Source organism: Schistocerca serialis, chromosome 2, assembly GCF_023864345.2.
Source record: "Schistocerca serialis cubense isolate TAMUIC-IGC-003099 chromosome 2, iqSchSeri2.2, whole genome shotgun sequence".
Lineage (NCBI taxonomy): Eukaryota > Metazoa > Arthropoda > Insecta > Orthoptera > Acrididae > Schistocerca > Schistocerca serialis.
Window position 1 is genome coordinate 644,461,736 of NC_064639.1, and position 21,942 is coordinate 644,483,677.

General features: G+C 43.3%; 1 protein-coding gene and 1 long non-coding RNA gene across 2 annotated transcripts in view; both read right to left on the reverse strand.

The window, feature by feature from the left end:
- Nucleotides 1-14,488, reverse strand: part of LOC126456301 (leucine-rich repeat-containing protein 15-like) — a gene marked incomplete at its 5' end in the record, with an annotated part of 93,280 nt that extends 78,792 nt beyond the window's left edge. The window contains one exon of the mRNA XM_050092052.1: nucleotides 14,195-14,488. Coding sequence (XP_049948009.1) covers nucleotides 14,195-14,488 — 294 coding nt within the window. The remainder of the gene's footprint in view (nucleotides 1-14,194) is intronic.
- A 2-nt stretch (nucleotides 14,489-14,490) lies between these two features.
- The window catches only part of LOC126457719 (uncharacterized), an 877,017-nt gene continuing 869,565 nt past the window's right edge, over nucleotides 14,491-21,942 (reverse strand). Inside the window, exon 5 of the long non-coding RNA XR_007585514.1 lies at nucleotides 14,491-14,551. This is a non-coding gene — a long non-coding RNA (uncharacterized LOC126457719). The remainder of the gene's footprint in view (nucleotides 14,552-21,942) is intronic.

Here is a 21,942-nt window from a genome sequence, read left to right on the forward strand (position 1 = left end):
TCTCTAATGACCTCTTTGTCGACGGGACTTTAAACGCTGATCTTTCTCTTTCTTTCCGCGCCATCGTCTCCTGTCTTTCCTCTGGCGTCCTGCTTCTTCTTCTGTCTACGTCTGGAATCTCCCCGTGCTCGGAATCGCCCTGGACTGTATACCCGTTCGGTTGACACCTCTGGTAGCGCCACTACTTCACTTACTCTGCTTGCGACGTATTGTACCATGTTACTGCACATGATGCAAACATGATTGCATCACTCTTCCAATGATTTCCTTCCATGAGTGGTGCTGTGCTCTAATTAAATTACTAGAAACTCTACGGTTCGAGTTCCAGATTATCTCACAACTACAAAGTTTAGTTATTTATCACTGTATCAACTGATGATGCTTTGTAATTAACAGTGAAGCGCGTTCAGTTTAAATCTCTTAAATGGCAATAAGCTCAAGATGGAAAAAGTAGCAAATGATAGATAATAGCTACTGTGGAAGAAGGCCATCCAAATAAGTGTATGATGGTTTGAGTGTTTATGGTCCGACAATGTGGGCTTGACAAGTATTTCATCAGTCAAACTCTCGACATCCGTACTCTATACCGACGAAGAAAACACAGGTTGGGATTATCGGCACTCTTGTAACTGCCCAGTTGCTACTCTGCAAGACGGACTGGTTACCAGGCCGTAGAGAGAAATAACTCGATCACTTGACCAGGTATAGTTACGTGCAAAATATCTTCGTAGGAAGTCACAACAACTTGCTCTTACCTTCATTAATTTAACTGAGAACGAGAAATGTCTGAGAGTGCCGACAGAGGAGACGACAGACGCAAATGTTGACAAGCAAAGGTTAAAGTAAGCCAACGGTGTGCAAACTACTGACTGGAAGGATTTGAAGCCGAGTGGAGCAGGATTGAGATATCTGACCCAAAAGGAGGGTAGGTAAAACGCATACGATACATCATTTGTGATAGAGATAAAAGTCTTCTTAGACAGCAGTTTCTGCAATTTTATGAATAACCACAGAAAATACCATTCTTGCTAAAACGTCGCAGCTTTTGTAATGCAGAGCTGTAATTCCAGGCTAGCAAAGGCACTCGAAAGGAAACTGGTCCACTTTGATTTTAAAAACTGTCAGAATAAATAAATCATTGCATGCAGGCGGGAGAAAAGATTTGGAAAACTGTGTACTGCATTAAGCTTTTTACGAAAAAAACGAAGCATCAGAATTATAGTGGCCAGCTATTTATCCAGTCGAATGAAAGTTGAATTCACACTTCACTGTGAATGAATGCTTCGAAGTGAGGCCATGAAAAGATCATTGTCCAATAAGAGTGCCAGACAACGTTTCATTTCTGTGAATACAGAGTTTCTTTTCGTGTTCACTTCTCTTCTGAGACTACAACAAGAAGACTTTCGACAGTGACGTAGAAACGTACAGAAGAAAAAGATATGCAAGTAATAAGGAACGCCAGGCTTTTGGCATTAAGCATGGAGCACATCTTTCTCCTGTATATTCCACAAATGAAATTTTGTAAGAAATTGATTCCCATCTCAGTGTCGCCGTACTATGTAGGCCCATATCTGTAGAATCGGACTGAAACATTGCGATGAAAAAAATCCACAGTCGTAATGCGTCAAGCATGTCACTCTCTAAGCCGAAATAATAAGGTGTGATACTTTTGCTACTAATAAATAAACTTTGTGTCTTCTAGCCTGGTACAAGCCTTCCGACTTAAAACGCTGTTTCGGCGACTTTGGCATCAATATCGCTGCTGTTATATTCAAGAAGCTTTTCAGTTGGTTTCCCAAGGCGTTTTCACCGGATAAAAATTTCATGCTGTCACCGGGACCTAGGCATTATTAGCCATTAATTCTAACCACGACAGCAAGCGGTAACTTTTCTTTTGCAATTGTCGCGTTACCTTCTATTAATGTGACATTAGGAGACTAGAAAGGGTATGTATCAGGCCAAAACAGTGTTTGATGATACCCTGACGAATGATAAAACTGAAATGTAATAAAATCTGTTGGTATAAACCTTTTAAGTGCGTCGTGACTTGAAGCTTACATATACCGAAGAAAAAATATTTTTTAAAAATATTTAACACCAAAGCTGCTTATTATTTACTGGCGGATTACCTTGTATTATTGCAGGACTAGACTACAGATGCACCTGAAAACAAAGCTAAGGGTGAGGAAAATGTGCAAAGCCCAAAACTGGTCAGGTGCCTTTGATATTAAACATTGAAAAATGTCTTTTCTTTAAGTTCAATTGGCGAAATTGAAAGTGTGGGCTTTATCATTCGTGACTGAGAGAACAAACACAGCTGTGGAAGAGAGCGACGTGAGCGGCTAAAGTGAGATATGCTGTCCGTCCTCATCTCCTTGTACGTGGGCTTCCTTCTGTAGCGTGAAGGCTTGCAGTGTGTGTCAGCGCGCCTCTTGTGAAAGTATAGCACTGTACATCATCACTGCCTCTCCCTCCCTGCTTGTCGGGCGTAAACCTACTGTGCTTCCATTCTGACAAGGCAACCAGTTCGCTTTGCTGGGTATTGCTAACAATGGGATCGTACAAACGTTCTCTCGCCGATTTGGTTCATTTTGAAATGGTGTTCGGGGCATGACTACAATTTTATCGTATTTGAACAGGAAGATGCAACTCTCTGACGTTTTCCAGAAAATCGAGTTTGAAATGCCAGCACGGTAGCTCAGCGTGTTCGGTCAGAGAGCTGGTTGGCCTCTGTAATAAAAAACTGAGTGGAAGGATCCACAAACGAACTTTAACGGATGTCATGTGACGTCCACAATGACCAAACACAACGATCAACAACGAACAAAAAGAATCTCACTGTCTAATCTCGCTTTTTTCATTCCCACGTAATTCCAGCAACAGATTTATTATAACCGCGCAAATTATTAATATTTAATCATTGGATATTGTTTTCCTGGTCTTCGTCTTGAAAAAAAGGAGAAAGGTTTATTAAGGAAACTGGAAATAAAAATGTATACACAAGAGCTTTGAGTCAGATCAGTGTGGTCATTTCGTTTATGTTATGGTTCAAATGGCTCTAAGCACTATGGGGCTTAACATCTGAGGTCATCAGTCCACTAGAACTACTTAAATCTAACTAACCTAAGGACATCACACACATCCATGCCTGAGGCAGGATTCGAACCTGCGACCGTAGCAGCAGCGCGGTATCGGACTGAAGAGCCTAGAACCGCTCGGCCACAGCGGCCGGCTCATTTATGTTATTGTACCAACGTTTCTGACAGGTATAATATGTAACGTACGGAGATCTACACGAATCGGGATGATACTTATCGAAGAGATTCTATCAAGAGATCTGGCTCTTATGGCACTAAGTGCTTAGCCGCTCAGCTGCCGACTCGTTGCATATTTGTGAGAAATGCAAAGTATATCAGCTCGCCTAAAATTTTCAAACACAGTTTTCTTGAAAACGATTGACAGCTGCGTCACCCTGTTTATGCTGCTCGTGCCACGCACACTCTATTAATATGAACAAAATCGGTGAGGGGAAGACTGTCTGATCCCCATGTAAGTGCGGCTCCGAGCGATCCTCCAATATAAAGTCTGCTATTGGAATGCTGTTCACAGTTTTAGATGGTACGGAATTACGGTTACTCTTGTCTTATTTCACAGTTGTAATATAAACGAAACCTAATGTAGCAATGATTTCACTAAACTCTGCATTCCTTGCATTATATGAATACCTCAGATAAAAGTGTGATTCCCAAATTAATGTAGTTTGGCACATACTTGCACGCATTTTGCTATTGCTCTCATGATACACATGTGAAACAGAAGATTGTATTATTCTTCGACTGGTTTCAGAAAAGTTTCTTTTCAGATATGCATTGCAACTCACAACTCCATAGGGAACAATAGTAACAATGTTTCTGTCTTTCTCGATTTCTTTTACAGTTCAAGAATAGGCGGCGTTGTCTGCTTCACATTAGCCATTCAAGCATATGAAGAAGAATACTAAGGCCATACTAATGATAGATCGAATTTTTAATTCCTAGGGTGCTACTTCACCGTTATGACGATTAAATATCTAAGCCTAACGTTCCAAAGCGATATGTCGTCGAATCAGCGTGTAAGGACTATAGTGGGGTAAACGAATGGTCGACTTAGAAATTTCGGGAGAATTTTAGGGAAGTGAACCTCATCTGTAAAGGAGAGCATCTATAGACCACTAATGCGACTCATTCTTGAGTGCTGCTCGAGTGTTTGGAGTATCCTTCAGTTCGGATTAGAGGAAGACTTCGAAGTAATTCAGAGGCGTGATGCTAGATTTTATGTTACGGAAATGCTCTACGAACACAAATGGGAATCTCTGGACAGAAGCCCATGATTGTTTTTGCAAAACACTATTGAGAACTTGAGACGCAGCATTTGCTACTGACTGACTGCCGGCAACGCACATGTCGCGTAAGGGTCACGAAGGTAAGCGAGATACTTCTACGGCGGCTTATAGATGGTTGCTTTTCCTCGCTCTATTTGCGAGCGGAACATGAAAGGAAATGATTAGTGGTGGTACAAGGAACCATCCACCACGCAACAGATGGTGACTCGCGGAGTATGAGTCTAGATTCAGAGGTAAGAGAACAAGCCGTTGTACATTAAGTAGCAACTTTCATTTGGTCTTTCATTCTTAGCACTGTATTTGAAGGAATTTTATGTAACATGCTACTGATCGGCCTATAAAATCAGTTTAGGTATTCGCTTCAGTAGTATAAAACCCAATTCAGTTGCAAAAGAGGCAACTGTTTACGAAATACCAAGTTCGTACTGATGACTACACTCGAGACGTTGAAACAGAGTAATTTCTCGTGGTGCGGTCACAGGATGATGATGCAATGCGTCGTATGTCTTCTGCCTCACGTCTGACAGGTTTCCGATACTAAATGCGTTCAAACCACTGCTCTATAACGTTGTACTAAATTTCAACAATCTCTAATCCAAACAAGCAGAGCTTCATCTTCCCGGGCGAGAAAGAAAGTATCAACGACGCAGCGAAACACTCATAACTTTCCTACAATCTTTTAAGCTGTTGATGAAATATTACGTGTGACACATTATAAAGGTGTATCATTTCCGCTAGTTAAACATAATATGACTGAATGTATGCGATAGTCGATGGAAACATGTTACAGCAAACTTGGGTCCGCAGACAAGTCGTTTGCGCGATAATTGCCAATTTATAGTTACGAACCACCACTGACTTCGGTATGAAATATCGCCCTAGTGAGTTAGCACTAACATGCTTGAAATGTTAACTTTTCGATCACGTACCCAACGTAACTGGGCTCAATTTGAGCCAACAGCTCATGGTTGGGAACGTGGTGCATGCGTGATGGGTTATCTCGTGCTGATGTAAGACTTAGTTTTCGGCGTTGATTATAATACATCCCATAGAGATAGAGAGAGAGAGAGAGAGAGAGAGAGAGAGAGTGTGTGTGTAATGGTACAGAGCAGCGGTAGTGTAACGTCGTAGGCCAAAATATAGACATCATCCAGAACTTAATTTATAGAAAATGTTTACAAATTGCAAGAGGTGGAGATGGATACGAGTGAGGCTAGATCAGTGGTCGTCAAACTGCCATCTGAATCAAGTATACGTTTGAGCCGCGGCTCCCACCTATTTTTATAACAATATGCATCTAGCAACTAACAGCTGGATTCCAAAACGTCCACTAACTTTACGAGCTTCTTAAGACCGCAGTTTTCGTGCTCAGTAGTAAACAAAAAATACTTAAAGATAACATAATATTTTAAGAAGGATTTAATTTTAATTGACGTTGAAGAATTCGGCTGTGAGCTAAGTAAATTTGGCCGCGTACCTCACAGCTAGAAGGCCATGCGCAGCGGTCATTCGCCTTTAGAGGATGTGGGGGGTGAGTGTTTTATGGTTTGTCTTCTAATATTGGCAACCCACAGGCTTGCGCGAGTCATACCGGTCAGCTGATATGATATAAATTTCAAACGGTATTAGCACGGGTTCCTGAATGCGCATTACAGAGAGAGTCATTTTTAAATACGCTGTATATCTGTAACAAGGAATGTGAAGTTAGATTAAGGCCATTGTAATACAACGCAGAGAGTAGGCGATATATGACATTCGAAATATTCAGTAAATATCTGCAGCTATAAGTCATGTTCCACAATCCATTAAATGTAAGTAGAAGCCGGCCGGAGTGGCCGAGCGGTTCTAGGCGCTTCAGTCTGGAACCGCGCGACCGCTACGGTCGCAGGTTCGAATCCTGGCTCGGGCATGGACGTGTGTGATGTCCCTATATTAGTTAGGTTTAAGTAGTTCTAGGTTCTAGGGGACTGATGACCTCAGGTGTTAAGTCCCATAGTGCTCAGAGCCATTTGAACCATTTTTTGTAAGTAGAAATACAGTTTTTAATCAGATAATCATTCGCCCACACAGACATCACAAAACACTTCGTCAGGCAAATTATCGTTTGCTTGTTATTGCTATTTTACTGGGTTTTCGTAACATAGTTATTTAAGTAGGTTAACAATTAATAATAAGATCGGTTCACATGCGGTCCAGAGTGCTGCCCGACTACATCAGTATACCAGAATGAAGTTTTCATTCTGCAGCGGAGTGTATGCTGATATGGAACTTCCTGGCAGATTAAAACTGTGTGCCAGACCGAGACTAGAACTCGGGACCTTTGCTTTTCACGGGTAAGTGCTCTACCAGTTTTATATCAGTATTGGCCCTTGAGCACAAACGTTTGACGACCACTCCGCTAGATAAAAGCAAAATTATGTTGCTAGTATTCATTTAAACCAAGCAAGGAGAAAACTTGTCTTGATAGAAGATAACATCATTTTAAAATTAAAAAAGCTCCACGATTTTTTGGATCACTTTCAAATAGTCATCAATTTTCGTTCAGGTACTCTACAAAAAACGCTTCATGCTTCTAATGACCTAATGAACGTGTCGTTCAGAGAACATCTATAAGTTTTGAGGAGCATAACCGCAAATCTCCTTGCCTCTTTGGGGTTGAATCGACTGAGAACACTTGAGTACACTTAATAGTGTTGAAACTGATGGGCAGCGCCATACATCACGAGTCATGTTTTCCAATACGCATGGTACTGTCGGCTGAAAAATGGTCTTGGAACAGATGTCGCGAATGCTGCAGTACCTATCCCATCCCATTTCCGGTCTCCAAACAAAGTGAAACATTCTTAATCACCATGAGAAGCTAAAACCGGAAGTTACTATTGATAATGGCAATGTTTGTATAGGTCTTGAATGAGACAAGAATTGGTGTTTTGTATACATTCTATCGTACTTCGATCATTGTTATACTCAAGTTATTAACAAGCGTACGCTTAGTAATTAATTTACCACATTACCACATAAAACCCCTGTCTTCACACGTTAAGTGAAGCGAACACTGAAAGTTCTCAGTCACAAGCGACGACACTCGACGTATCGTAAATAGGGCCAGCGAGTGGCATCACGTTAGCATAGTACATCTCAAACTACCCAGAAGCAAAAAACGATTATGTACCGAATCAAAACACCCTTAGAAGTTTTAATGATATGGTCAGTTCAACCAATTTATGTAACTAGTAACTGTAAATGTGGTACAGATCCGAACACTTTCTAGATACAGTCGAAAAGGACAGATTGGGATTTTCCACTGTTTCAGGAAACTTGACACCAAATGCCTAATCGTTTTGTTCTTTATTTCCAACCCTCAAACCCTGTCGCACACATGCCAGAAGATTAACTTGTATCTATTCACTCTATACGTCTTATCCCAACATAACTTTAGTCATCTGCAACTGCTTAACGACGAAATTTCATTTGCAGTCCCACCGATCCTTCTATGTTTAACAGAAAAAGCCTTTTTCTCTCCATGTCAGAGCTCCACTCTTCTCACACCTTTCTTAACATCACACAGGTTCTGGGTCCACTTCCACAAATAAAGAAATCCTACGTCATCCATCCATCACCTCCGACAGTCGCAGAACACACCAACAATGCAAAACACCACTGAAGTTTAAACTGAAGAGTCAAAGAAACTGGTACACTTGCCTAATATCGTGCAGGGCCCCCGCGAGCACGCAGAAGTGCCGCAGTACGACCTGGTATGGACTAGACTAATGCCTGAAGTAGCGCTAGAGGGAACTGAAACCATGAATCCTACAGGGCTGTGCATAAATCCGTAAAAATACGAGGGGATCGAGACCTCTGTTGAACAGCACGTTGCAAGGGATCCCAGGTAAGCTCAATACGGTTCATGTCTGGCGAATTTGGTGGCCAGTGGAAGTGTTTAAACTCAGAAGAGTGTTCCTGGAGCCACTCTGTAGCAGTTCTGGACGTGTGGGATGCCGCAATGTACTTCTGCAGTTGCCCAAGTTGTCGGAATGCACAGTGGACATGAATGGATGCAGGTGATCAGTCAGGATGCAAACGTACGTATCACCTGTCAAAGTGTATCTAGACGTATCTGGGGCCCCATATCACTCCTACTGCACACGTCCCACACCATTACAGAGCATTCACCACCTTGAGCAGTCCCCAGCTGACATCCAGGGCCCATGGATTCATGAGGTGGTGTCCATACCAGTACACGTCCATCCGCTGGATACAATTTGAAACCAGATTTGTCCAACCAGGCAACATGTCTCCAGCCCAATGTCGGTGTTGACGGGCCCAGGTGATGTCTAAAACTTCGTATCGAGCAGGCATCAACGTTACAAGCGTAGACCTTCGGCCCCGAAAACCCATATCAATGATGTTTCGTTGAATAGTTCGCACGCTGACACTTGTGGATGGCCCGGCACTGAAATCTGCAGCAATTTGTGAAAGGGTTGCACTTCTGTCACGTTGAAGAATTCTTTCCAATTGTCGTTGGTCCCATTGTTGCAGGATCGGAGATATGTTTTATCGGATTTATGATATTCACGGTACACATGTGAAATAGTCACACTGGAAAATCCCCACTTCGTCGCTACCTCGGAGATGCTGTGTCCCATCGCTCGTGCACCTGCTATTACAACACGTTCAAACTCATTTAAATCTTGATGACTTGGCATTATAGCAGCAGTAACCGATTTAAAAACTGTGCCAGACACTTATTGTATTACATAGGTGCCGCCAACGGCAGCACGGTATCTACCTTTCCACATATATCTGTATTTGAATACGCATGCCTATACCAATTTCTTCGCCGCTTCAGTGTGCCTCTTTCTGTATAATTTTCGAGAAAATTCTTCTATCTCAATACCATCTCAAAGTGAGTCGTGGCTATTTCCCTTTATGAAACACATGCAATATATTTCGTATATATCAGAAATTGCTCTGGGTGAATTGCGGATTTTGCTGACCCCTACACCAAAAGGTTTTGTAATGGGAATGGACAAGGAACAGTAAAGGAATAACGATCACCCCTAATAGACAAAGTACATTTTAAAATAAAGATAGATACTGATGTACGTTCGTTATCATTCCGTACTAACAGCGCAGAAAAGTAGTGTTTTGTATTTAATTCAGCTTCTCAGATTTACAAGCATATTTTAATTCAAAAATGGCTCTTGCACTATGGGACTTAACATCTGAGGTCGTCAGTCCCCTAGAACTTAGAACTACTTAAACCTAACTAACCTAAGGACATACACACATCCATGCCCGAGGCCGGATTCGAACCTGCGACCGTAGCGGTCGCGCGGTTCCATACTGAAGCGCCTAGATCCACTCGGCCACACCGGCTGGCCATTTTTTAATTAATTAACAGTTTTAAAAATTACGCCCATCGTTTATTTTCATACAAATAGCAGCCCACATCTACGCGAAATTGTTCGACACTAATTTACGCAGCATAAGAGTTATCTTGCTCCATGGTTCGGTCCTAATAAATACATATATATGCATGAAGTAATCAACAGTAGTTCAAAGCGCTAATGCCGTTATAAGAAAGTAAGAGTATTTCGTAATGTATAAGTAAAGTTAGCCGCACAGACCTTTCAAATTGCGATTTAACGTTTCTGGTAATTCCTGCGGTAGCTTTGTGTTCCAAGAGAGCAAATGGTATCTAAGAGTTGTCGCTATCTTTCATAGTCGTCTTCCGTACAGCCTCCACTTCCAGACCGTTAATGAAAATTATCCAAGTTGGTTGCCTTGAAGCAAAAATCCTTTGCCCTCTCTGACGTGAGACGACTTACGATTAATCCGCCTGTTCCCCGGAAGGAGCCTTCATTAATCACTTTCCTAATTGTTCTCTTCTTTGTGTCATCGCTTGTACTTTAACACCCAGTCAAAACTTAAACATTTTTGCGAACTAAGAACTTCGTAAATGTAATAGTTGATAGGTGATGTTTTCGTAATTTATTTTTATAACTTCTTTCCTTTGATATTTTAGTTCGTTTTAATTGATAAAATGATATTACTATTGCATTACAAAGACGGCAGATCAACTGCCACGAATATCTTCCCACAACTTCTCCTATTTTTACAAACCTGTACCCCTTACATATAGAAACAGCGTGAGTTCATGAATGATGTAGTTAAGTGAAAGCTATAGTGTGACTTCGGTTAGCAGTAGTGATTTCAGTTAAACCTGTGTTGAACTAAATAACCACCACGCTGTTAGCGACGAACGGCTGCTTATCACAGGTCGTTTGCGAACTGCTGAGTACCAAGAACACTACTCAGCATACTTGTTTGGTGGTTTATGTATCATAAGCCTCATATAACTTTCTACGTTTAAAGCACTTGGCAACAGAAATAACGAAAGACGCCAGCGGGAGTATGACAAAGGCGTTTTCCATAGTGCTATGGTTAAGTTTCGAAAGACTTGCAGAAAATTTACTTGTGAGGTAAATAGTCGTGTGCCGTTGTTTTCGCCGGCCGGTGTGGCCGAGAGGTTGTAGGCGCTACAGTCTGGAACCGCGCGACCGCTACGGTCGCAGGTTCGAATCCTGCCGTGGGCATGGATGTGTGTGATGCCCTTAGTTAGGTTTAAGCAGTTCTAAGTTCTAGGGGACTGACGACCTCAGATGTTAAGTCCCATAGTGCTCAGAGCCATTTGAATTTGAACCTAGTCAGGAGGAGACGCGCTCTGCTGTCAGCCTGAATTGCCGGTTCTCTGAATTTTCTCAATAGTGCTCCTAGGAAAGAACGTTGCCTTCCATTTGAGCCACTATTTTGCCGTTGTTTTCGGGAGCCTCTGGTTGTACGTACGAACACTGCTTTATGACACTTTTTTTTTTTTAGTTTCCATGTCCGAAAGAACGGAGACGACAGATGTATATAACTGATTCGCCTAGATGGGCAATGGGTACACCTTCCTCAGTGCGGTTGCACAAGCACGTCCTACCTCCTGCGAGATTCTCAGAGTAGCGGGGATGGAGGAAATGGACAGGGACTACGGGTAGGGAATGTGGGTTGGCCATGAAGTGTGCCAAGACAGTTTGCGCAGTTGCGATAACACTGCGTTCCGGATGGCGCTGTGGTTAACGCACCTCCCTAGTACGCGGGAAATCCAGGGTTCGAAACCGATGCGGCACACATCTTCGCTCCTCGCCGTCGATTCCTCATAACGTCCCGATACAGCTTACATCACTAATCCCTTCCCTTTCGTTTCCTTTCTCTCCCCTCCACCTTCAATTTACATCTACTGAAAGGAGTAAATGCTCCACAAGATTTCGGGATTGCAGCCGGATCTCATCGACTTCTTTCCACGATATTTCGGCTGACAACCTTACAGCCATCTTCAGGCGAGTGTTTGACACTGGAGATTGCTATTGTCTTTTTTTTTTCTTTATTGATTTTCAATTCCCCCCCGAAGGGGGCGGGCTGGCAGCAGCTTACTACGCTGCTCTACAGCCTATAAAGATTGCTACTGCAAGTCGCTCTATTTATACGTAAAAGTGCCGCAAGACGCGCATGCGCAAGTTACCGTAGCATGCGCGCCACCTGTCGATTCCAAGGCCCTCTACAATATTACTGCATCTATGGAGCGCAAACGATTGCGTGAAACAAGTAAAACATGCACACAGACGTGTCCAAAACAATAAAATGCAAAATTTCAATATTAAAATTACTTGTCGCTGGACATGTCAGAAGCCATAAAAAGTTTTCTTTTGGTTGATATTAAAGAAATCCATCTGCATCCATAGATGCAGTAATATTGTAGAGGGCTTTGGAATCGTCAGGTGGCGCGCATGCTACGGTAACTTGCGCATGCGCGCCTTGCGGCACTTTTACGTATAAAGAGAGCGACTTGTAGTAGTAATCTCCAGTGTCAAACACTCGCCTGAAGATAGCTGTAAGATTGTCAGCCAAAATATCGTGGAAAGAAGTCGATGAGATCCGGCTGCAATCCCGAAATCTTGTTGAATATTCGATACGCCGGGAAACCTTCAAGAGTCACAGAGTTAATGCTACTTGCTCGCCGTTGGTAATACCCAATTTCGATAACTTTTGGCATTAATGAAACTTGGTTGTCTGATGGCACTGGTTATGTGCGTTCATGCTTGCGCACGCGCGCGCTTGTGTGTGTGTGTGTGTGTGTGTGTGTGTGTGTGTGTGTGTGTGTTACCTCTTCCGGCTGCGTTCCTGTGAGTTGTTTGAATAAACACACGACCAGTCTCGTAGCCATATCAAGTCACGAGAGATATATCAATCAAGTACGTAACTTCCGTATTTGATTAAAAACACAGGGGCGTAACGCAGACGTTTGTTATACCGCAAGTGGTTCCGGTTGGCCGATCTTGCTTCGAGTAACTTATTTCCAAATTTGCTCGAACAGTCCACGGGTAAACTGTCAGTTCATGGTGTCCAACGGGCATAATATTTCGGCGATCAGACGTGTTGCCATCGTCAGGTGCGCTGACGAACTGAGCTGCTGATTGCGGGCGGCCGATTTAAATCCCCTCCCCCCGCGGGCCGCTTTCTTCGGCGTCCGCGCCCGCGCGCCCATGTCTTCGCGACCGCCGGCGCGCGGGCGCCGGCGCGGGCGGCCTAGAGAGCGGCCCACGGCGGGGAGGGGATTTAAATCGGCCGCCCGCAATCAGCAGCTCAGTTCGTCAGCGCACCTGACGATGGCGACATGTCTGATCGCCGATATATTGTGCCCGAGCCACCTGGTGAGAAGAGCATTGTACGCAAAAACCTTGTAGATCCAAAAAACTTATTCCTACCATCTCTATATCTTATGAAACGTCCCCTTTTTGAACAATTTATACAGGACTGTGCTTAAACTGACACACAATATTTTGTTAGCGCAACGCAATCTGACTTTCTAAATTCCCTACAAAAGAATGGCCCTGACTAACATTAAACTATACCTTTCACAAATCACTTACCTCACAAAAATCTTCGCTGCTCAAGCTACTGCAATACAGCGAGCGCCACTACTGCCAGCTAAATAAAAGATTCAAACTATGGAAGGCACTAACTACTGATAGGGATAGTTAGCAAATGAAAGATATTAATAGAGAACGAACAATGTATTTACCTTGATATCATCATATATAAATACAGCAGTTCATGACAAATTTCAAAACTCCGCCATCTCTCTCCCCACATCCACCACTGCTGGCGGCTCACCTCCAACTGCGCAACGCTACGCGCTGTTCACAGCCAGCTGCCTAACACTACAATGGCGAGTATTACAACAATGCAAAGCAGACACAGACTGCCCACAGCACAGCCAGTGATTTTCATACAGAGGTGGCGTTACCAATAAAAAAACCTAAACAGCCTACTTTCAATATAAAGTTAGGCCTAATGAAACAGCTTGTAAAGGCTTTGCCTAAAGACTGACCATGTTTCAGGTATCTGTGCCAAACGTTTCCACACCTTTCAGAAGCTGAACTAATAGAAGGCATCTTTGTCCAACCTGACATTAGAAAATCGATATTTGATGTTAACTTTGAATACACAATGACTTTAAATGTGAAAGAAGCATCGGTATCATTCAAGCAAACGACAGTGTACCCGTGGACTGTTCGAGCAGCAAATACGCCAGGAGAAACTGAAGAATCTATTTCCAAAGTGATCGTTAACTATTCACCCTACCGATGTGGCTCCCAAATATTAAAATGCTTGATAAGTGAAGAGGGTTACTACTCGAATTTTACCGATGTGGAGCTACGAAAACTAACGATCTACAATTTGTGGAATTAAGACAGCTCGGCTCACCCTGAGAGAGGGCACTCCCCAGAAGGAGTGCTTGCCGATGGCGGGCACGCGAGAGCGCGTGATGTGCAGCTCCTCGAGGCGCTGGAAGTGCTGGAAGATGGGCCCGATGGTGAGCGTGTTGGGATGGTTCGGCGGCGCCGAGATGCGCAGCACCTCGACGCGCGGCGGGTCCATGTCGGCGGTAGGCACCGGGCCGTCCATGCCGCCCCGCAGGCACGACACCTCGCGGCGGCCGCGCGCGTCCAGCGAGCACTCGCACGCCTCGGGGCACACCGACCACGCGCCGCGGCCCGCCGCCGGCGCCGGCGCCGCCGCCACGGCCGCGCACCACAACACCCACGCAGCCAGCAGCTGCATCTGCAACACACGCCGAGCCGCCGCAAAATAAACATCCATCTCAACCCTACATTACTAGACACTCGCATTATTTACGACTGCGTACGGTACCAATTCGCGGTTTGCGCTAATCTCGTACAGTCAGTATTGTACAGGGTGATCAAAAAGTCTGTATAAGTTTGAAAACTTAATAAACCACGGAATAATGTAGATAGATAGGTAAAAATTGACCGACATGCTTGGAATGACGTGGGGTTTGATTAGAACAAAAAAAAAGAAAAAAAACTGCACAAAATGTCCGACATATGGCGCTGGACAGCAAAACGCCAGTAACTGTTACCGTGACGGGTAAGAGGTACGCCGATATATTACAGAATCGCATCATCCCCAGCCTGGCTGATAAACACCTGCTGGAACGTACGATGTTTATGCAGGATGGCGCTCCACCCCATATTGCTACACGCGTGAAAGATCTCTTCCACGCGTCGTTAGGTGATGATCGTGTCCTCAGCTGCCACTTTCGTCATGCTTGGCCTGCCAGGTCCCCAGACCTCAGTCAGTGCGATTATTGACTTTGGGGTTACCTGAACTCGCAAGAGTATCGTGATCGACCGACATCTCTAGGGATGCTGAAAGACAACATCCGACGCCAATGCCTCACCATAACTCCGGACATGCTTTACAGTGATGGAGCATTTCCTGTAAAGAACATCATCTTTCCTTTGTCTTACTTTGTAAGGCTAATTATTGTTATTCTGATCAAATGAAGCGCCATCTGTCGGACATTTTTGAACTTTTGTATTTCTTTGGTTTTAATAAAACCCTATGTCATTCCAAGCAAGTTCGTCAATTTGTACCTCTTTATCTACATTATTCCGTGGTTTATTCAGTTTTCAAATTTATACTACTTTTTGATCACCCGGTAAAACGGGACATTTTGTACTTATTTTGTATGCTACATACCACTGGATACCCTGTGCGTAAACTATAACCATACTTCTACTGCTACTGATGACTTTCTCGAACGTGTCCGACAGCATCCAACACAACTTATAATGACAGTCCCACCGATCGTTTCATGAATTCAACGAGCCTCTAGACGGCATGAAACCAAGAAAACCACCTTGACCTGACAGCATCCCCCCTCGAGATAATTCCAAAAGGGTGGCTTGCTCTAAAATGTATACTCTCCTCCCTCTTTCTTTTAATGTGGCAATCCTATAAGGTGCCACCTGACATGAAGAACTCGACAGTTATCACCATCTTTTAAAAAACGCGACCGAAGCATATGTGGTAATTATCGTGGATTTCCCTTGCTTTCTTGTGGCTGGTAAAATTTTTGTTACTATTCTCATGAATCACCTCCAGACTCTTTCCAACACTATACTTCCTGAATCTCAGTGCGTATTTCGCCCCTACAGAGTAACTATTGATACGATATTCTTCCCAAGACAACTGAAGGAGAACTGCAAGGCAGAACATTAGCCTTTACTGTTTGTGTTCTATGACGTAGAAAAAGCCTTTGATATGGTGGACAGAGAAGCTATGTGGAAGGTCTTAAAACGTTTTGGCTGCTCTGAACACTTTAGTTAAACTGATTCAAGCTTTCCATGATGATAAGTCTGAGAGTAGTACAATGTAGGCTTTCATGGCCGGTGTTGTCTTCAGTTGAAACTTCCGGGCTGAGGGGCCGTGGTCGATGTATAAGATTTCCACCTAACGTTTCGTCTCCATCTGCGGGAGACCTCAGAAGATGTTTAAGAGTGAGCTGAAATGCTCCTTCCAACGTTTCAAGATGTAGTGACTGTCAATTACGATGATCCTGCTGTCGGCAGTTTCCAGGGTTCCTGATGAGGAACGAAAAGACCCATCTATTTCTTTTATTCCAGAATTAAAACTCCGCAAGTTCCTAACATCTGACGCGCTTTGGAGTTACTTGGATTTTTTTTGCCACAACTTGTTCTTGATTGTTCTTATTTCAGTCTGACATTTCTGCTTGAGCTTTTGAAAGTGTAGAGAGGATTTATCTTGAGCAAGAGATCGGTAAGCATCCTTCTTGACACTTAGGAGGTTCTTAATCACTTCATAGATGTCATCAAACCAGTCACTTTTCCTCCTTGCATCGAAACCAATGGCCTCCTCTACAGTCTTATTGATGGTTTTTTTTTCTTTTTAAAAGTGGACCATTCTTGTTCAATAACCGTTGTGTTAACTGGGGCATTGCTAAGTCCATCCAAAAGTGTGTGTTGCAAGAGAGAGCAAACAATTTCGTTTTGTAGGCCATTGATGTTGAATTTTCTTCTTGAACGATCTGAGAAGTAGGACAGTGGTTTACGGTGGACGAGGACCTTCAGATGACTAGTCAACAGTTTGCGATCAGTCTAGCAACCATTGATGTTTCGAGGTGTGATCAGCACTTCTTTCGTGTCACGCTGCCAAGAGATGGCATAGTCAATAAGAGCTAGAGCGTGGATGTGTCTATGTGGTCGTATAACGATTAGGTAAGCGGAACTGCGGTTTGGTGATAAAAAGCTGGTGCTCAGCAAGGAGACCTAGAAATAGCAGCCCATTTGCATCGCAGTTTCCCACACCTTGATCGCCCATGATGATACTCTTCCAACTGTAGCACTGAAGTCACCCAGTAATATGAGTTTCTCTTGACGAGGACTTTGCTCAGTTGATGGTAGAACTGATTCTTTGTAACCTCCTCACAGCTTATAGTATAAGCGTAGGCAGAGACGACGGTGACAAAGCTATCTCCAGCGAGGGGAATTCGGGGAGTCATAATTCTTTCATTGACAGTAATAGGGCTAAACGATGTTACTTCACTATTTTGTGTTAAATCCATATCCTACGTGACGGGTGCGTGGTTCTCTTTCACCATCTCCTTTCGAGAGGTTGGTATATCCTGACGTCCCTCACCGGTGTATCATTCGCCTTGTAGTCTGGTTCACATCAGGCAGCAGCAATTATACCTAATCTAGCTAGATCGTAAGTGATGAGAGCTGTTCTTCTTTTTGGTCTATTACCATTTAGGTCCAGAAGAGTTCTGACATTCTGTATGCCAGTAGCCATAATCACATTGTTCTTTCTTGGTTTTCATTCACAAATTAGAAGTGACCATCTGGATGCAGACTCCCAGCCAGGTACAAGTATGGCTATCGATATTTAGTACACCTTTTCTAGGGCTTCCCCATTTCAGAGTGGGCAACGGTTATCCTAAAAGGCCTGCCAAGCTACAGATGCAGGACCAGATCCCTGAGTAGTCACAAAGGCCTTTGTCTGTGGCATGGTGAATACTTATGTTATGCAAATATTTTGTTCTTTGGACTCATGTTATAATTTTATGTAGACAAGAGCCTTTACCAGTGGGAAAATACGGTTGTGCATTGGTTCTGACTTATGCTGAGTGTAATTGGCTGCTGTCTCAAGTCATGGCTTGTGATGTTTCTGGTTTTATGTATGACAAGAGCAGCTCGGCTTCAGCTAATGTAATTTCCAACCATGTGATGTAACAAGGACCACTCCTTCTGAGGAAGATATTTTTATAAATATCAAAGAACAGCTCAAGGGCTACATAAATCTTTGGCTTGGAATCGGTTCACTGTTTTTTTCTACCTCTTTAAGGTATTATTCTCTGTGACTAACGAAATAGTATCAGAAAGAAATCCATCTTGGATAAGTGGTATTTTTATGTGTTTCCTCTAGAGTTTTAAGAAACCTTTCACACCATGTTATGGTTGATCTCAGTGAACTGTAAGGTAGTACATTCGCACTCCACATAACTTACAAAGATGAGGAATTGCCATCTGCAACACGAAAGCTCTATCAATAGCTAAGACTCGCATTCGAAAATTGGCAGACAGGGTTATGATAATCTAATTTAGAACGGCTGTGGTCCCCGAACATTAGCGGGGGCTTTCTAGTTAATGGCCTGACTACGCTGGTACTCCGGTTGTTACGACGCCTACGTAGAGAGGACGTTAATGCCTGTGTGGTCAGAAAAGACAATCAGTTACCAGGACAGTCGAACAGATGCAGAACGGGGCTCTTCATTGATGATGCTGGGCATGATTAATCAATCAGAATCCCAAATTAGACGATATTCAAAAGATATCATTATCTTTCTTGCTTAGTAACTGGTCTGGATAGCAGGACGGAACTGTTCGGAGTTTCCATGCATGTGAAGTAATGACTGTTAGTGTCGCTGAAGAAATGTGGGAGAAATTGCATCTTTGGGCCCTGCCTTGGAAAAAGTTCTTCTGGAATTGCTGGCAGCATCAACCCAAGACTCAGGCTTACTTCGGATGCGAAAGAAAAGATACCTGTAGTGTATGAAGACAGCATCACATGTGAGACTATGATTTTACCGAAAAGAAAGAAAATGTTAATCTCCTTATTCATCACTTGGTATTTTGTTGGTAAACTCATTCCTTTTATATGATGCTGGTATCTGTACATATACCACTGGTAATCTTACAGCTCTCGAAGAATGATATCATAATGAAATCCCGACCTTTAGCTGCTTACGGGCATTGTTAAATATCAATGGGAACAGTTGAAAAATGTATGCCCAGACTGGGACTCGAACCCAGGATCTCCTACTTGCATAGCAGACATTCTATACGACTGAGCCACCAAGAACAGAGAGAATACTTCGACTGCAGGGACTTATCTTTGACACACTGCAAGTGAGACCCGCAGTTTCCAACTTTCTGTCCACATACTACATTTGTAGTGCCCCTGCCCACCATACTCATAAACCGCGGTAGTCAATCTACCGATTCCTTAAGAGTTCGGGCAATGTGAGTGCATCCGCACTGAAGAAGATCATTGGCCGGTAAGCCTTATCTATATGAAGATTGTATCTGCTCTTTCGGACATGTTCTGGGCGCACATTTTCTACTGTCCCCGTTGATATTCATCAACGCCTGTAAACAGCTAAGGGTCTGGTTTTCATTATAATTTCATTCCTTTTATGGAATTAGACTAATTAACTTTTAACATTACGGTAGGACCTATACTTCACGACACTGGAGACCTTCTCAGTTTTATTCACTGTAGTTGAACCCTTAGAAAGACGGCAGTAAAACCACTAATGACTATTAAATAACTGCTAAAAAAAACAACTTCATTACGCCATTCATCATTCGAAAATCGCCTGTGATATACTCCCATGTAGTGTGGGCCATGACAAAAACGGCATTTATTAACTTAGCCCAGTTTTTAGAAATAATTTGTTGGTAATAATGTACGTTCTATAGTTTAAATTTAATCGATAGTGTGTAAAGACAGGCTGAAATGCCCTTATCTTCGAACTATATGACTGTGTACAGAAATCATGAACCTGTAAGTCACGTCGTGAAAAATACCTTTTTCAATACTGCGTTGGGCTAGTGATTGTCATATGGCATTGTCTTCACGTTCACGTGAATTTAGTGTGCTCTCTATCTGATATAGCTATGTTGACTTACAAGATCTACTCGTCTGTTTCTTTCTAGTTCCGTGTTCGTCACATGCATATGCATAACAAGATTTACTCTATTCAAAAAAAAGACTCGTGTTTATGGGATTTGTAAGTGCTCTCACAACTTATTTTAAATGGTGATGCTGTGTGTATCGTGGTGAGTGTGTGTTTCTATTATGTATACGTTGGAGGTTTATAGGCGTCACCTGAAAATATACAAAAGGAAGAATCTAGCTAGGTGCTACGAAATAGTAAACTAAGTCACTGAAATATTAATCAACTTATGGGATGAAATAGTTTTAACCTACGTAAGATTTGTGGAGGCTGTCGGATTCAGCAATACAAACCGAAAGAAATTAATTACACGTTGTAGATAAATTTAAAAAAATGAATGCCTCGGTTCATAAAAACTGCGTAAGGGTAACAATTATAAGTCTCCATAGCTATAGGTTGATCTCCGGATTAAAATATCGCGTGAATTTTTAAATGCTTTCTCGGCTGTCGTTGTTTCTCAGTCCTGTTGTAAATATGTAAATCGAATTATGAGTCGTCATCCAGCACTGATAACTGACAGTCCCACTACCTACACTCACGCTGCATATGTTAAACTGTCCCTGGTGTTGCAAACCGTCTGCCGTTCTGAGTGGAACAAGTTCGCTGAGTTCCTTCTTTTACTGTCTCGGGTTCCAACTAAATTGCGTTAAATGGGAAGTAATTGTCGCGGTATAAACGCACTCGCTATAGGAGCCGTGAATGGCCAACTATCGGCCGTAATTGCCAGTGCAGTATGGCTGTCGGGGCGACTGCTAAAGCTGCGTTAATGTTGCACGATGGAGCATTCTGGCTCAAAGGACCCGGCGGTGCGTGTCCCCGGCTGCGGTGACGTGCTTGCGTTCGCGCGCGTGTGTGTGTGTGTGTGTGTGTGTGTGTGTGTGTGTGTGGCCCGGATTGTGCTACGCCGGAGCGTGTCAGAGCAGTGGCTGCCTGCTGCCTGTCTGTGTGTTCAGTGGTGGCAGCGTCTCCTGTTGTCCTGTCCTGTCCAGTGCCGCACTGTCGTGTCACGTCGTATCCAGACGGGAGCCGCGGCGGCTGTCAAACTAGCGACGGATGTCCAGCTGAGCCACGCCACGTCACGGCCTGTGTGTGTTCTGGCAGGAGGCCGGCTACGAGCACAGTGTTCGCCTGACAGATCGCGCTCTGCTCAGAGTCACTCGCGGGAAAGCGTTAATCCACTTCCGTCAGTACTTCCGACCAGCCGGACGTTAGGTAGACAAATTGGTGAGGCATTTCATAAGCGATTACATATGCCCAGAGAGATTTTGATCGAAACTCATATTCTCGATTCCCCTCTTTCACCGATTTCTGTTGTGTTGTCGTCGCCTTGTTCAGCTAACGAGGTGAACACGGCAAGTGCCATAACCCGATTTCCCAGAAATTTCTCTCGCTGGAAGGGGACTCAAAGTAAGCGAACACGTACCTCAGCTTATCCGCAGACACGCGACCGCTTGTGAGAAAACGAGAATCAAAGTTGTCGACGTAATTTACATCACTTACAGCGCGCAATAATCCCAGCCGAAATTGTGGCACAGTGGCTAGTGATGCAGCCTATCACCTTTGCTCTTCGTGGTCGAAACCGTATTCTCGTTTTTATTTTATTTATTTATTTATTTTTCATTTATCTACGCGTGTCCGTGGAATATTACTACACGAATTTCTCATCAAATTAGAGGATACAAGCGCGCTATATAGACTGCAAAGTTGCGAATGGGTTTCTCAAGTACCATACGTTTATTATATTACGTATGTGTGTGGTATTTCCAGAGGATACAATCCTTTTAAGGTCTAATCTTCTTATATTTCATTCTTATTTCAATCCTTATATTTTATTCTTACGTTTATTCTCCAGAAAGATTTGGTGCTTGCTCTTCTATGATATCGATGGTAC